Here is a 16,958-nt window from a genome sequence, read left to right as displayed (position 1 = left end):
GTGTAAGTCCTCATGCAGACATGCTTTCATTTCTCTTAACTATCTATAAGTGGGCTGGGTGTGGTGGCTCACGCCTGTAATCCCAGCACTTTTGGAGGCTGAGGCAGGCAGACTGCTTGAGCCTGGTAGTTCAAGAGCAGCATGGCCAACATGGTGAAACCCTGTCTCTACCAAAAATACAAAAATTAGCCAGTCTCATAACTCAGTCTCAAAATAAATAAATATTTTAAAATAAAAAATTTAAATTTATCTATGAGTGGAATTGCTGTCTCAAACCTGCCAAATTATTTTCTTACGTGGATGTACCATTTGCATTCCCACCAGCAACCGGTGAGAGCTCCAGTTGCTCTACATCTTTGCCAACACTTGATATTGTAATTCAATTTTAGCCATTCTGGTGGGAGTGGTAGCAGAATTTTTTTTTTTTTTTTGAGACGGAGTCTCACTCTGTTGCCCAGGCTGGAGTGCAGTGGGCGCAATCTTGGCTCACTGCAAGCTCCACCTCCTGGGTTCATGCCATTCTCCTGCCTCAGCCTTCCAAGCAGCTGGGACGACAGGCGCCCGCCACCAGGCCCGGCTAATTTTTTGTATTTTTTTCATAGAGATGGAGTTTCACTGTGTTAGTCAGGATGGTCTCGATCTCCTGACCTCATGATCTGCCCGCCTCGGCCTTCCAAAGTGCTGAGATTACAGGCGTGAGTCACTGCACCTGGCCTTTTTTTTTTTTTTTTTTGAGACAGTGTCTTGCTGTCTCCCAGGTTGGAGTGCAGTGGTGTGAGCATATCTCACTGTAGCCTTCAACTCTTGGGTTCAAGGGATCCTCCCACCTCAGACTCCCGAGTAACTAGGACTCCAGGCATGCACCACCATGCTCGGCTAATTTTTCAAATTTTTAGTAGAGATGGGGTCTTGCTATGTTGCCCAGACTGGGGTGGTAGAATCTTATTGTAGTTTTTATTTGCACTTCCCTGACGACTAATTATGTTAAGCATTTTTTCATGTGCTTATGGGACTTTAGTATACCTCTTTTGTGAAATGTCGTTTCCATCTTTTACCTATTTTTATGAATAGATTACTAAGTGTTAAGGGTTCTTTAGATGTTCTGTATAGAAAGCCTTTATGGAATACCTGTATTCTGAATATCTTATTCCAGCCTGGCGTTTGCTTTTCATTTTCAGTCTTTTGAAATTTTCATTTTGATCAAGTCCAACTTATCAATAATAATGCTTTTTTTTCCTCAGAAATCATTCCTAAAGTCACAGATTTTCTTTTCTGTTTTCTTCTAGAGGTTTTATAGTTTTAATTTTTGTGTTCAGATGTATCATTTATTTTGAATTATTGTATATCTGTGAGTTAAGGGTTGAAATTCATTTCTGCCCATATGGATATTTAGTTGTTCTGGGACCATTAGTTGAAGTAACTGTACTTTCCTCACTGGAACTACTTTGGCAACTCTGTTGAAAATCAACCAGCCTTCTATGTGTGGGTCTATTTCTGGACTCTAGTATGTTTTACTGTCTACACGACTATCCTAATGCCATTGACAGTGTCTTGATCACTGCAGCTTTACAGAAAGTCTTCAAATCAGGCTGTGTAAATTCTTTTTCAAAATTGTTTTGACTATTCTAGGTCCTTTAGATTTCCATATAAACTTTATCAAATTGTCCATGTCTACAAAAAAAGATGCTAAGAGTTACCCGTTTCCATACTTTAAATTCCTCACTGGGCTGGGTATGGCAGTTCATGCCTGTAATCCCAGCATGTCAGGAAGCTGAGATGGGAGGATTGTTTGAGGCCAGGAATTTGAGACCAGCCTGAGCAACACAGTGAAATCCTGTCTCCACTTTTAAGTAATAATGAAAAAAAATTTTAAAAACCCAACCCTTTCACTGGTCTGACCCCCACCCCCTGCATAAGAGAAAGACCTCACCAAGACCTACAAAGCCCAGTGAGTCTGCCTCTACACCCTTCCCACTACCTCACCTCACCATAGAGTTTTTAATTAAGCTCCAACTATACTTTATTTCAGATCCTCCACTGATGGTTTCTCTCTCATCCCTGTCTAAACCAGATAGTGGTTACTGTTTTTTTTTTTTTTTTTTTTTTGAGACAGTCTTGCTCTGTTGCCCAGGCTGGAGTGCAGTGGTGCAATCTTGGCTCACTACAACTCTGCCTCCAGGTTCAAGCGATTCTCGTGCCTCAACCTCCCAAATAACTGGAATTATAGGTACGCACCACCATGCCTGGTTAATTTTTGTATTTTTAGTAGAGATGGGATTTCGCCATGTTGGCCAGGCTGGTCTCAAACTCCTGACCACAAGTGATCCACCCGTCTCAGCCTCACAAAGTGCTAGGATTATAGGCGTGAACCACCGCGCCCAGCCTGGTTACTTTTACCAAGCTCTTTACTTTTCCTCCACAGCACTTAACAGTTTGTAAAATGACATGTATGTTCATGTGCTTGTTTACTAGCAAGTAGGAACCACAAAGCACAGTGTGCTGCCCGGCAGAGAGAGAGCACTCAATATGTATTGGTTGAATGAATAAAGGCAGATGTATCTTTCTGAATATTTTATTAGGGCAAAACAAGATATTTGCATGGGATGCTTCTTAAGTCATCTCAAGTAGTTAGTTCCCCTTCAGTTCTTAACATGCACTCTCAAAATCAACACACCTACCCCAACCCAATACTCATCGCTTCAGTCATCCAATAAAGTACAAAATAAAAATAAAAAAAATCATCATCTGGCAAAAAAGAGAAAAGGGAGAGAGTGGCATTTTAACACATTACTAAAATGTTTAAGCTTTTATTTACACATCCCCTTCTCTCAGTTTCCCAGGTTATATGAACATTACAGCAATAGAAAGCGGTTATCATCACAGCACCCCCTTGCAAATTCCCGTTTACAGGTAACTTGGTCAGGGGAAAATATGGGCCAATGAAATAAGATCTCAGCTCTCCTATAAGCTACTGCTCTCTTCTCTTTCCCCCTTCTCTTAATGTTAGCTGGCTATTACAGAGAGGGATCATCAAGACTGTGTGGGCCTACTGGCTGAAGCGACAGGGTGGCTTCCAGTGTCCTGTGAAGAACCAGCAAGGATGCTTTTTATAACTCCAATCATCGACTTCACATCACTGAGATAACAAGACTTAAGGGTAAAGACACCACGCCACCCTAGTCAGTGACGTGTACTCCACTTTCCAGGAAGACCTGGGCCAAATGACAAGTTTTGCACAAGAAACCTGGGAATAGTGTTGGAAAAAGTCTCCTCGTGCATGGAAGCATTCACTCATCCATGCAGATGGCAACAAGGCAGGACACTCAGAAAGCGTAAGATCAAGGTACTGCTCTTACGTGCACCTTTCATTTAACTTCCCCTCAAGTGCTCCAAAAGAACAGAGCTTTGGGTATTGCTTCATTAAGAATACAGTAACTGCAGTTTAAAAGCCATTGCATTCTTTAGGGTCAGTTTATTATAACCTATCCTACCAGAAAGAATCACAGTTTAAGGCCATTTATCATGTGTACTATGTAGTAAACAAAACCTTGTCCACAGTTCCACCACCAAGCCACTCCCAAGGGTGGACTGTGAATGTGACACTTCCACACTCACCAGATATTAGAAAAAACATTTCTATTAGGGGCTGAAACTAGCCCCTTGGTTTCCTCCCTAGAAAAGAGCTGCTTGGAAAACAGATGTCACTGGAAATGACAAAAGGAACAACAGCATTTTCTATACAATTAAAAGCAAAGGGATCATTGGCTAGCACTAGCATTTCTTCTGTGTGATAAGGGAAGCCAGCCCTCTAATTTGGCTCTCTGGCTGGGCACATGGCAATGGCTAGGGGCCTGGGCACACATTTTTTTTTTTTTTTTTTTTTTTTGAGACAGATTCTCCCTCTGTCACCAAGGCTGGAGTGCAGTGGCACGATCTTGGCTCATTGCATCCTCTGCCTCTTGGGTTCAAGCAATTCCTGTGCCTCAGCCTGCCGACATAGCTGGGATTACAGGCATGTGCCACCACGCCCGGCTAATTTTTGTAATTTTAGTAGAGATGAGGTCTCGCCATGTTGGCCAGACTGTTCTTGAACTCCTGGCCTCAAGCAATCTGCCCGCCTCAGCCTCCCAAAGTGTTGGGATTACAGGCATGAGCCACTGCGCCCAGCCACGGGCACATATTTCATGTGGATAAAGTCGAGGCAAGAAAGACATGCTTTTCTCCACGTAGAAGGTATTTTTTAAACTGGCTTAATGGATTAAGATGGCTGCTGGGCACTGAGCATCCACATGAAGCAAATAGCAGTGTATCTGTAGGTTCTGGGACTGAAAAAAAAAAATCCCTTTAAGTTCTTTTTGGCTTAGTAGCCAAAAAATAATCTTTGCTTTTTATACCTCCCCCATTCACAACCCCTTTGGGCTAAGCTGATTTTAAAAACATTTTTTTTTGAGATGGGGTCTTGCTATGTTGCCCAGGCTAGGCTCAAATTCCTGGGCTTAAGCAAGCCTCCTGCCTCAGCCTCTCGAGTAGCTGGGATTGCAGGCTGCATGTGCACCCAGCTCCTAACAATTCTTCTTCTTCTTTTTTCCCCCTCTTATTGAGCCAGGGTCTCACTCTGTCACCCAGGCTGGAATGCAGCGGTGCAATCATGGCTCACTGCAGCCTTGACTTTCCCAGGCTCAAGTGATTCTCCCACATAGGTGGGACTATAGGCAGGCACCACCGTGCCCGGTTAATTTAGAAAAAAATGTTTGTAGAGACAAGGTCTATCATGAAGATTCATAATCTTCATGAATGTGGACAGTTTGAAGGAAAACCACTACTCTCATCTCTTTTTCTAAGCACAAGTAGAGATTACAGCAAGTAGAGATTAAAACTCATTGGCTTACTGAGAACACCAAGAGAGGAAAGACACCTTGGGAATTAGGTCATAGCAATGCTTCAAACAAGACAACAACTGCCCATAACCCTACAAATTCTTGCAAAACAACAGTTACCCTTATTCAACAGTTACCCATATTCTTTCTCCATGGCCTACGGCATGACCGGCAGTTCTGCACTGTTACCCAATCCTGGATCACTAGGAACCGGAAATCCTTATCAATTTGGAAAAAGGGGAAAAACAGAAAAGTAGTGGTAAATGTCATCACTTTTTCCTCCCTGAGAAATCAGGAAATCTCTCCATGGAAGCCACTCATGCCCCTGGTTTTCACCAATAAGAAGGAAGCAAAGGGTATTACACACTAGAACATTCAGCTAGGCTGAACTAGTTGAGGAATTTAGATGCAGGCTCCCTCAGGTAATGAAGAAATTTGAAAAAAAAAAAAAAATTTTTTTTTTAAAGCCAAAGGAGCTAGCTTAAGCCCCTAATGAAAAGCCTCCTCCTGAAATGTAAGGCTAAGTGTACAAACAGAACCAAGGCGTCTGATATGCTATCTTCAAAGCCCAGCACCACCATATATTGGTTTTCTCTAGAGTTGGAATTTTAAAAATCAAGAACTTGAAGGTACAGAAAGAATGAAAGGCCAAGTAAAGGAGGAAGGCATTACGGAGACAAATCACTGGAAACATGTTCAACTCCTTGGTGTCTGAAGAGGCATGACACAAACATAGAGCCCTTAGTAGTTGTGTAGGATGCTTCTGTTCACCTTGACTACAGAAGCAAGAATCCTGTTTTAAAATCCTCGGCCTATCATGAATGTTTAAGATAGTGACTAAAGCACTATGATGGCTGGATTCTTCAAACAAATGAGCAGTACTTTGGGGGTTCTGGAGACTAGAAGCTTTTTTTTAAAGGTAAGGATGTCTTATCCAAAGCAAAGCAAAAAGTTGAAAAAGTGCTATAAAGTCCATTCCCCTGCTAAGTTAAAGCTTTTTAAAAAAAAGATGCAAGAAGAAACCGCCACTGCTGCTTGGCCCACTCTTCATGTGGGCTTTTGATGTCTCCTAGCTATACATTTCCTGGCTTCTGATGTGATCTGCTGAAAGAGGTCTTATAAACCTGAAATAGGTAACAGCAATGCTGAATTAAAAGAGGAATGAGAAAAAGTGCTAAGAACTAGTCACACCTCTATAATCGACTCAGATGATCGGTTTTGGTAGTTATGGTTAACAGACATCTGTTTGAATCCTACCAGAGTCTTGAATCAGGCCATGTTAAACTGTGTATGAAACTATTCTTGTATGCCCCAAATCTCGACTTATTCTCAATGACTGTATTTATATATACACTTGTATTCCTCCAAGTACTTGGATAAACGATGATACCTAGGATATGACTGGACCCTAGATTTATATTACAGTTTCAAGAAAAGACAACCAACCATGTATAATGTATACATAACATTTTGTTCTTTAGAAAGTACAGAGATCCTGGATAGATCACAGGAGGTTTGTCTCTTCAAAATAAACTTGTAACAAAATCACACTTATCTTGAAGTAACTTTGTACCAACAAAGTTTTGCAGTGACTTCATGCAAGCCAAAATAAAAAGACCAGCAGGTAAGTTCATTGCTTATAAGTTCTGTGACTTTTAAAAACCCTACATTTACATTATTAAATAGTAACTGCAGTGCAAAGGCTATCTGGTATTCCAGTGGGATTCTATGCTAGGAAATTAGATGTGCAGGAACGGTTGACAATGTATTTGATTTTATAGTACTCCTTATTTAGTTACCACGACCTCCTTCTTACTTTAACCTATACATGCTAAATATAGTCTCTGCATCTCTCCTTGGTTCTTTCATTCATCTTTTTCTGTTCTTTAAAAAAGTAAAATAAAACTTTGGAATATCTCAGGGGCTTATTAAAGCTCGCGGATGCTGACAGTGAATAAATTTATACTCAAGACATTAAAAACAAAACTTCACAAACAATAATATTGCTTACATCCTCTGCTACATGTAATGTACACAAACATACCACAGCTGATGACAAGACACCCAGGAGAATTTGGATTGATAATCTTTACCAATAAAAGGAGCAATTTCAAAAACTAAAATGTGTAACATGACTTTTTTTTTTGAGACAGTTTCACTCTGTCACCCAGGCTAGAGTGCAGTGGCATGATCTCATCTCACTGCAATCTCCGCCTACTGGGTTCAAGCGATTCTCCTGCCTCAGCCTACCGAGTAGCTGGGATTATAGGCGCCTGCCACCATGCCTGGCTAATTTTTTTGTATTTTTAGTAGAGACGGGGTTTCACCATGTTGGCCAGGCTGGTCTCGATTCTCCTGACCTCAAGTGAGCCACCTGCCTCAGCCTCCCAAAGTGCTAGGATTACAGGCGTGAGCCACCGCACCCAGCCTGTATGTAACATGACTTTCATACACTGCTTTTCCATTCTGTTCCCAATCCTTCTCCTGTAACACTTGATGGATACAAAAGGACAAGCGGATCCTGGGTATAACCATGCCAAAAGTCCGCTTCACTTACACTTTGGTTCAACTAAAAAAGAACTTTAAAATGGTGATTTTCAGATTTGTTCTTTGGTCAGGCAGTATAAAGCTCTCTGAAAAAAGTCCCTTTACCTGGTTATAGTATGAAAACAGTCAAAATAGAAAATGTCAGTTTAGGAAAGAGATCTATGTGTTCAGAATTGCTCAGAAAAAAAAGAAAAAAAATGTAGACAGGCAGACCCTAGCCCCAGATGCCAGATTCAATTGTCTTAGGGCATCAAGAATAAAAGAGAACTAGCATTCAGAAGAGTAATATTTAAGTGGGTTAGCTTCCAAAAGGCCTAAATTAATAAATCTAATCCTTAAATAGGAACATGATAAATGATTTCTGAGCAGAGGATTTACCACCATTTTCCTTTATCAGTTTAAATCCTAATCTGCACCCAGACCCAGCCAGAGACTGTCATAATTTTCAAACGTAGAAATCAGTAGGAAATGCAAGCCACAGACTCTGCAAGGAGTAATCAATTCTTTCCACACTGCCCCTGCCCCTCACCCACCGGGAGTGCACATCACTCTACGGAGCGGCTTTGTACCCAACACTCAGATGTGAGAGTGGCCTTCTAACCAGCGCGGCATGTGGATGCTTTGAAAACAGTAAGTGCTTTAAAAAAAACGGGGTGGGACGTGTTATGGCTGGAGCTTGGCAAGAACCAGAATTTGCACACATCCTCAGACTGTGACCATTATGAAGAAATATTTGATGGTAAAGGAAGAAATCATCTGGTGACCAGAACAAAATGGATTAAGACCAAACCCTTGGGAGATTACACAATAAGCCTTTCAGCAGTCATCGCTTACTGTTTTTCTTAAAAGGCTAAACTTAAGATTAAAGGGTGAATACTTCTATTGATTACTTGAATGGTTAAATAAGGATTTCAAGGCTGGCCACCTCTGAGACCTGGATGGGAAGTAAGTGGAAGGCACTTGCTCCCTAGGGAGGAGGGCCAAGTAAGTCTCCAGGCTGTGGAGACAGCGCCAGCAGTAGCTCTTGATGGGCCCAAGTCTGCGAGGTGCTGGGAGGGGAGAGTGGCCTGTGTGGTTAGCCAGAGACAGGCTAGGGTCAGTGTGATTTCACAAGTAGAATGGTTACAAAATAAAATGTTTTTTTAATGGACCGAAAAAGCAAAGTGAGTCACCTTCGTTTTTAAAGGTGAGACTTAGCAAAGGAAGGATTTGAAGCAGTTTTTTACTATTTACAAAATGTCATTTAGAGTGGAGGTGGCCACCTTCAGTAGTTGAGGCAATGTCTTTCACATGAGATGGCCATAGAAGTGTGGTTCCTGGAGCTGGCTCACAAAGGCCACAGGCTGTCCTGGGTGAGGAAGAGTTCCTCTGAGGGAGCACCAAAAAGGCTCAGTCTTCTGTTTCTTCATATGTTGTCTCGTCAAAGGGCCTGTCCAGTAGAGGTACCAACCGATGGCGGGAATACTTCAGCTGCAAAAGGTCCCCAACTTCATCTATCTCCTTTAAAGCCTAAAATATGCAAGACAAAGTAGAGGTCTGTCAGAGCCAGTAGGATGCAGGCATGCCTGGTGTTTTACTTTGCTAAAAACAATCATGGCAAGATTATCCTTCAGCAGGACTTAGGTCTAGTGCATTTACACGATCAGACTACAATACAGCTGTGGAAGGACCTGCTTTCTGAACAAGGCTTTCAAGCTCACCATGAATAATGGGTTGTGAATAGCCAGGTATGCAGAATAAAGGCTATAATTCAAAGTATGATATGCTTGGTAGAAAAAGTTATATGCACTCCGAACACACAAAACCGACTAAAATTTGTCATCTCTCCCTTTTGTTTTTGAGATGGAGTCTCGCTCTGTTGCTCAGGCTGGAGTGCTGTGGCATCATCCGAGCTCACTGCAACCTCCACTTCCCACGTTCAAGTGATTCTCCTGCCTCAGCCTCCAAAGTAGCCAGGACTACAGGTGCCCACCACCATGCTCAGATAAATTTTGTATTTTTAGTAGAGATGGGGTTTCACCATGTTGACTGGGCCGGTCTCAAACTCCCAACCTCAAGTGATCCACCACCTTGGCCTCCCAAAGTGCTGAGATTACAGGTGTGAGCAAATGAGCCCAGCAACTTTTTTTTCTTTTTGAGACAGAGTCTTGCTCTATTACCTGGGCTGGAATACAGTGGCACCATCTCAGCTCACTGCAACCTCTGCCTCCTGCGTTCAAGAGATTCTCTGCCTCAGCCTCCTGAGTAGCTGGGACTATAGGCATGTGCTATCACGCCCAGCTAATTTTTGTAGAGACAGGGTTTTGCCTTGTTGGCCAGGCTAGACTCGAACTCCTGGCATCAAGTTACCCACCCACCTCTGCCTCCCAAGGTGTTAGGATTACAGGCATAAGTCACTACACTGGGCGTCTTAAACTTCATTTTTTTAAAAAATCAGTATTTGGAGAGAGAAAACCACCAACAGTATTACTGATATATTCCAGCACAAGAAAAAATATTCTTCATTTCGAAATGTGAAAAATATAAAGCAAATAAGAGCTGAACTTCAATGCGCTATCACAACAGCGGCACCACTGAGAAGAGGTGTAAGTGAAAGCTCCATATGGAAACAATTTAAGTCTGAAATTAAGCTGGGAAAACCCACTGACCATTTATTCACCTGACCTCTGTGATAAGATTTATTAATTTAAGACAAAAGTCAAAGCTGGCCGGGCCTAGTGGCTTATGTCAGTACCCAGCACTTTGGGAGGCCCATGTGGGCGGATCACCTGAGGTCGGGAGTTTGAGACCAGCCTGACCAACATGGAGAAACCCCGTCTCTACTAAAAATACAAAATTAGCTGGGTGTGGTGGCGCATGCCTGTAATCCCAGCTACTCAGGAGGCTGAGGCAGGAGAATCGCTTGAACTCAGGAGGCGGAGGTTGCAGTGAGCCGAGATCATGCCATTGCACTCCAGCCTGGGCAACAAGAGCAAAACTCTGTAAAAAAAAAAAAAAAAAAAAAAAGGCAAGGCTGAACACACTGACTCAAGCCTGTAATCACAGCACTTTGGGAGGCCAAGGCAGGCAGATCGCTTGAGCCCAGGAGTTTGAGACTAGCCTGGGCAACATAGCAAGACCCCATCTATTAAAAAAAAAAAAGCCAGGCATAGTCCCAGCTACTCTGGAGGCTGAGGTGGGAAGATACCTTGAGGCCGGGAGGTGGAGGCTGCAGTGAGCCAAGATCATTATCACTGTACTCCAGTCTGGGTGACTGAGCGAGACCCTACCTCAAAATCATAATAAGACAAAAGTGCACATGACTAAGATCACAAAGGAATGGGCATTTATAAACTCTGACTTCAGAAGAATCTAGAATTTTTTCATCAATGTAGAAAAGTAATCATTAGAAAAAATAATTCCTCAGTAGCCCAAGGGGATCTAGATTACAAGATTTCCTCTGATCCCACACCAAATATTTCAGACAAATCAGTATCATGTGAATAAAAGATGCCATTCTTAAGTGCTGACTCTTGTGTGGGGTGTGTGGGTATGTTAGGGACAGGGAGCCTGTACATGCATCACCATTCATTAACAAATAATCTATACAGAACCTCTAGATCACAGGTAAGGTGGGTTCCTAGGAGAAAAACATGTATTCATTATAGAGCTGAGTAACCCAATCCTCTAGGATAGCCATCCTGCCGCTCCCCTGAGCCAATATCCTTGCACTTCCCATTTTAAAAAATAACAAAATTACAGCTTTGAGATACAATTTACATTCAACAAAATTCACTTTTAAAGTATACGATTCATTGCTTCTAAGTATATTCCGAGAGTTGTGCAACTTTTGTCACTATCTAGTTTTAGAGTATTTTTATCACCCTAAAAAGCAACCCCATACTCACTCCTCCCTCCTCTCAGGCTGGCTGCCACCAATCTATTGTCTGACCCTATGGATTTGCCTGTTCTGGACATCTCTCATAAATGGAATCGTAAGTTACGTGGTCTTTGTTTTGGCTTCTTTCATTTGGCCTAATGTTTTCAAGGTTTATCCATGCTATAAGGTCAAAGCTTCCTTCTTCTGCATCCAGCTGACCTAGTACTGTTTGTTGAAGAGACTGTTCTTTTCTCATTGACTGGTCTTGGCTCCCTTGTTGAAAATAAAGGGAGATGGCCATAGATGCTTGTACTTTATTTCTGAAATCTCAATTCTACTTCACTGGTCTATATGTCCATCCTTATGCTAGTACTCGACTGTTGTAATTACTGTAGCTTTGTAGTAATTAGCTTTGTTTTAAAATTAAGAAGTGTGAGACCTCCCACTTTGGTTTCCCTTTTCAATACTATTTTAGCTATTCCCTCCCAGTTCCATATGAATTTGAGGATCAGCCTTTTAATTTCTGCAAAAAAGGGCCAGTGGCTTAGGGTCTCCCAGTCCATTTTTTTCTGAGAAATGCTGAACACTGGATCTGCAGGTTGCTATACTGCCATCTTAACAATATTAAATCTTCCAATCCATGAACACAGGATGTCATTCCATTTCTTTAAGTCTTCTTTAATTTCTTTCAGCAAAGTTTTATAGTTTTCAATATACACATCTAAACATACAGTGTGCAAGTGTAAATTAGCCAGTGGACAAGGGAAGGGCTTTCTTTTTCTTTTTCTTTTTTGAGACAGAGTCTCGCACTGTTGCCCGGGCTATAGTGCAATGGCACAATCTTGGCTCACTGCAACCTCCGCCTCCCAGGTTCAAGCAGTTCTTCTGCCTCAGCCTCCCGAGTAGCTGGAATTACAGGCGCCTGCCACCACGCCCGGCTAATTTTTTGTATTTTTAGTAGAGATGAGGTTTCACTACGTTGGCCAGGCTGAACTCAAATGCCTGACCTCCCAAAGTGCTGGGATCACAGGCGTGAGCCACAGCACCCAGCCCGGAAAGGCTTTCTTGATTAAGTTTATTACTAGGTATTTTATTCTTTTGAGTGTTACTGTAAAAGAAATTTTCATTTCTTCATTGCTGGTGCACAAAATCACTATTTGTGTGCTGATCTTTTACCATGCAACTTTGCTGAATTCATTTATTAGCTCTAGCTGTGCGTGCGTGTGTGTGCGCGCGTGCGTGTGTATTTTATAGCACTTTCTATATACAGAATCATGTCATGGGGCCCATTATTAAATGAAAATTAATTTGTATTTCATAATGGTCTAGTTCATGTTAGTTCCATGAAACATCATAAGACAAAATAACTTTAACAAATCCATGGTTTCAAAAAATGCACTTTATGCTTTAAAAACTAAATGGGAGGCAAAGCCCAACAATCCCTCAAGTGAATCTTACGAAAAGGATTAGAACTCTCAGTTGGCAAACATATTTGTTGGCAACAGAAATCTCCTTAGATATCCTAAGGAGATATCCTGGTTCCATCTAAATTCCTTTATGAATGTGTACAGTTCTCAGGAGTCAAAGTTGTTGTCAGAAGGCATGGATTACTGCCATAGACGCTGCTCATAGTTACATGAACTTTTTTTTTAAAGGCACGTTGAAACTCTGAGTTAACAGGTGAACATGAGAAAGAAAAAAGAAAACTCTTAAAACATCAATAGAGTAGGAGGGAAAGAAAAGCTGAAACCTCTAGGTTAAAAAAAAAAAAAAAGCAGAAATTCACCAGTAACATTTCTGAGAAATGAGAAAAATCTATTGGAAAAATCTGACAGGCATAATCAAAATAAAGAAAAAAAGAAACGATATCAAAAAGCCAAATCTAATTGGATATTGTCAGAATGTGATTAAGAATAGGCTGACAACACTGTGCCTATAGTTAACAATACTGTATTCTACATGGAAAAATTTGGTAAGAGGATAGATCTCATGTTAAGTGTTCTTAGCACAATTTTGTTTTTTAAAAGGGAATACACTTATAGTCGTAGAAATTTTGCTGTGTAGAAATAGAGAAAAAGTCAAAAGTCTTCGGCTATTCAGGAATATAAAATGTCCATCAAACTGTTATAATGAACTTTTATAAAGAAGCATTCATAATGTTCTTTATTAGTAGCTCTTGCCATGCGGTGGCTCACGCCTGCAATCCCAGCACTTTGGGAGGCCGAGGCAGGCTGATCACCTGCGGTCGGGAGTTCGAGACCAGCCTGACCAACACAGAGAAACCCTGTCTGTACTAAAAATACAAAACTAGCTGGGTGTGGTGGCACATGCCTGTAATCCCAGCTACTCGGGAGGCTGAGGCAGGAGAATTGCTTGAACCCAGGAGGTGGAGGATGTAGTGAGCTGAAATCGCACCATTGTACTCCAGCCTGGGCAACAAGAGTGAAACTTTGTCTCAAAAAAGAAAAAAAAAGAAAAAAAAAGTAGTAGTTTTCTAACTCATTAATAGATATTTCTAGCAACCAATTTTATGCAAATGTCATGTTCTAAAACTTTGTAAACTCCCAGAGGGCAATACTGATTTAAACTCTGCAATCTTAGATTTGAAACAATAACATATTAAGAGAATATATAGCGATGAGAATATATTGAGATCATAAATAATTAAGCTCACTAATAATGATCCCCAACTAGATGCCTGGCAGTGTGGTGGGTGCTGGGATATAGAATGAGTAAAACAGATTTGTTCCTATCCTCAATATTTATCTAATGGAGAAGACTGCTATTAAGTCATTATAGGTATGAAGAATTTAGTAAGGGAGACTCTCAGGATTCCAAGGGAACACAGAGCAAGAAGTGTGGGGCATCCCTGAGCAATTTTCCTTTACGTGGAGATTGAAGAATGAGTGGCAGTCAGCCAGGCAGAGGGGAGAGAAAGCTCAAGAGAGAAAATTTTAGACAGAACAACATACGAGAAAGCTTCGTGTAGAAATAGGTAGAGTGGAAAGAGAACTGTGGAGTCCACAGTGGGGGAGACAGTGGAGCAAGACACAGCCGGAAAATTCTCCAGAGCTCTGATGATTCCGGTGACAGTGTTTTTGTAAATGCCAACGTTTTCAGTAGCACTGTCACCTCCTTTGTCTTACTAGTAAATATCTTAGGTGCTCACAAGAACATCAAGGTCAATATATTATGAATTTCATCTAATATACAGGCCCTTTTAATAAAAGGCATATTTCTATCAAGGTGAAAGTGCCTACTTACAGTATCAAGTATTTCTTTGGTGTGAGCTGCTGACAGGCAAAACCTGGCTCTGGACTCAATAATCGGGGTGGCAGGAAATCCAACCACAACGACACCGATGTTCCGCTTCAGCATCTCCCGTCCAAAGGCGCTGCAAAGGGGAAAACGAGAAACAGAAGCCAGGAGGAGTAAGAAAGTACTCATTGCAGACGACTTGCTGTCCCCAATGATTTCAACTTTTTGGTGATGCAGGCATTGGAGACTTCTAATAAGAGCTTCTTTTAACTTCTTTTAAAGTTAAAATGGATAGCTCACAAATACGTTTAAAGTCAATCCTGAGGCAGTCTTCTCCTATATGGTGTCCTTCACAAAACTGAAATAACCAGCCTGGGCAACATGGCGAAATCCCGTCTCTACCAAAAATACAAAAATTAGCTGAGTGCGGTGGCATGCACCTGTAGTCCCAGCTACTCAGGAGGCTGAGGCATGAGAATCTCTTGAAGCCAGGAGGCGGAAGCTGTAGTGAGCCATGATCACACCACTGAGCCTGAGCGATAGCCTGAGCAACAGAGCAAGATTCTGTCTCAAAAAAAAAAAAGTATCCCTGATATATATAATAGTGGTTCAGAGGCTTCAAAATGAACCTGTATTTAATTAAAATCTGGTCCTTGAAATGTTAAGCTTGGCAGTTTAACATGAGTCCTCAAATTCTGAGGATTCTGCAGCTGTGGGGGATCTGCTATAACATGGCACATCTTTTCTTCTAGCAGAATGGCTGACTGGCATGAGCTCTCCAGATCACGCACTTCTTTGATTGTCTTGGGAATAACACTGCTTCAGAATTCAGGGCTTCCTTTGGTGTCTGTAAGGCCAGTTCACCTGCTGGCTTCAACCGATTACTCAGACCACACAATTCGTGTTTCACAATCCCCCACCCCTACCAGAAGCCAAACTGGAGGCCTGTGGCCTTACTCCACATCTGTGTCTTGTCTAAATAACACATTCTAACTTTTATTTAATTTTGTCTACTAAATTATTTTATTTTATTATTTTTTTTTTAGTCTCTCACTGTCGCCAGGCTGGAGTGCAATGGTGCGATCTTGGCTCACCACAACCTCCACCTCCCGGGTTCTAGCAATTCTCCTGCCTCAGCTTCCCGAGTAGCTGGGATTACAGGTGTGCGCCACCACACCCAGATAATTTTTGTATTTTTAGTAGAGACGGGGTTTCACCATGTTGGCCAAGATGCTCTTGATCTCCTGACCTTGTGAGCCACTGCACCAGGCCCAAATTACGTTGTTCTTTGTCTTTTCCTCTTGTTGACCTCCCTTATGTTTTAACTTCTCCTTTAAGCTATTTACAGCATTTGTTTGAGAATTAAAAAATCTGGCCGGGCCAGTGGCTCATACCTGTAATCCCAGCATTTTGGGAGGCCGAGCTGGGCAGATCACCTGAGGTCAGGAGTTGGAGACTGGCCTGGCCAACATGGTGAAACTCCATCTCCACTAAAAAATACAAAGATTAGCCAGGTGTGGTGGCACACATCTGTAACCCAGCTACTGGGGAGGCTGAAGCACAAGATTTGCTTGAACCCAGGAGGTGGAAGTTACAGGAAGCCGAGATCGCGCCATTGCACTCCAGCCTGGGCAATATAGATCCTGCACATTTGGCATTACATTAATGCCAGCCTTTTCAGCCTTTTCCCACTCTCTGTAGTACCAGTACATCTTCCTCAACATACCTCCGTTGTGTCAGCATGAACCTGGGTGCCCTGTAACTTCAGCACAGGCTCCCAAACTGTCTAGTGCCTTATTCTAATTCTTCTTCACCTTCTCTAAATCTTTCCTAATTAAAGTATACACAGTCAGTTGCACCTATATAGAATAAAGGAGACACAGCCTTCTTTAAAGAGAGAGCTCCAGACTGAGTCCTTTGGATCTGATAACTCTTCGTGTTTGTTTATGAGAATTCCACTTAAAGAAGAATGAAGAAAATCCTTCCCCATATCCCCTCTGAAGCCATAATACTAACTACCCATATGACTTCATGTTGAAACCCAAATTCCTCTTTTTCTCTCAGGGAGGACCTTTTCCTTACTTCCCTTTCATTTTCTTTGAATCACATTACTTCCAGGCTCCCTGATTTAATTTCCTCCCCCTTTTCATTTCAGTAAACACTTACTGAGTGTTGGAGACTGTGGTGGACACGGGGGATTAAAAAATTTTAAAAAATTGCTCCTTCAATGAGTTCAAACTGGAGAAATGCTTTAAGATCCAGCTCAAAACTCACCCATCCAACGAGATGTGCCTTTCTTACTGAGCCTGTACTCAGCAGGTCACTCCTTTATTCTACATCTGCAGGGCCACTTTGCATATAATAAAATTTGTTCAGTATAATTACTGTTCATTTGCTTTTCAAATGTCTTCTGGTTT

The 16,958-nt window shown here is 41.8% G+C and overlaps 1 protein-coding gene across 1 annotated transcript in view; it reads right to left on the bottom strand.

The window, feature by feature from the left end:
• Positions 1 to 2,556: 2,556 nt before the first annotated feature.
• The window catches only part of LOC105495838 (serine palmitoyltransferase long chain base subunit 2), a 110,791-nt gene continuing 96,389 nt past the window's right edge, over positions 2,557 to 16,958 (bottom strand). Inside the window, exons 11-12 of the mRNA XM_071099802.1 lie at positions 14,548 to 14,677; positions 2,557 to 8,933 (exon numbers count right to left, since the gene is read on the bottom strand). Of these exons, the coding sequence (XP_070955903.1) occupies positions 8,814 to 8,933; positions 14,548 to 14,677 (250 nt within the window). The 3' untranslated portion in view covers positions 2,557 to 8,813. The remainder of the gene's footprint in view (positions 8,934 to 14,547; positions 14,678 to 16,958) is intronic.

This window comes from Macaca nemestrina, chromosome 7, assembly GCF_043159975.1.
Source record: "Macaca nemestrina isolate mMacNem1 chromosome 7, mMacNem.hap1, whole genome shotgun sequence".
Classification (NCBI taxonomy): Eukaryota; Metazoa; Chordata; class Mammalia; order Primates; family Cercopithecidae; genus Macaca; species Macaca nemestrina.
The sequence above is the reverse complement of the archived record's forward strand: the minus strand, read 5'-3'. Positions and strand labels throughout refer to the sequence as shown.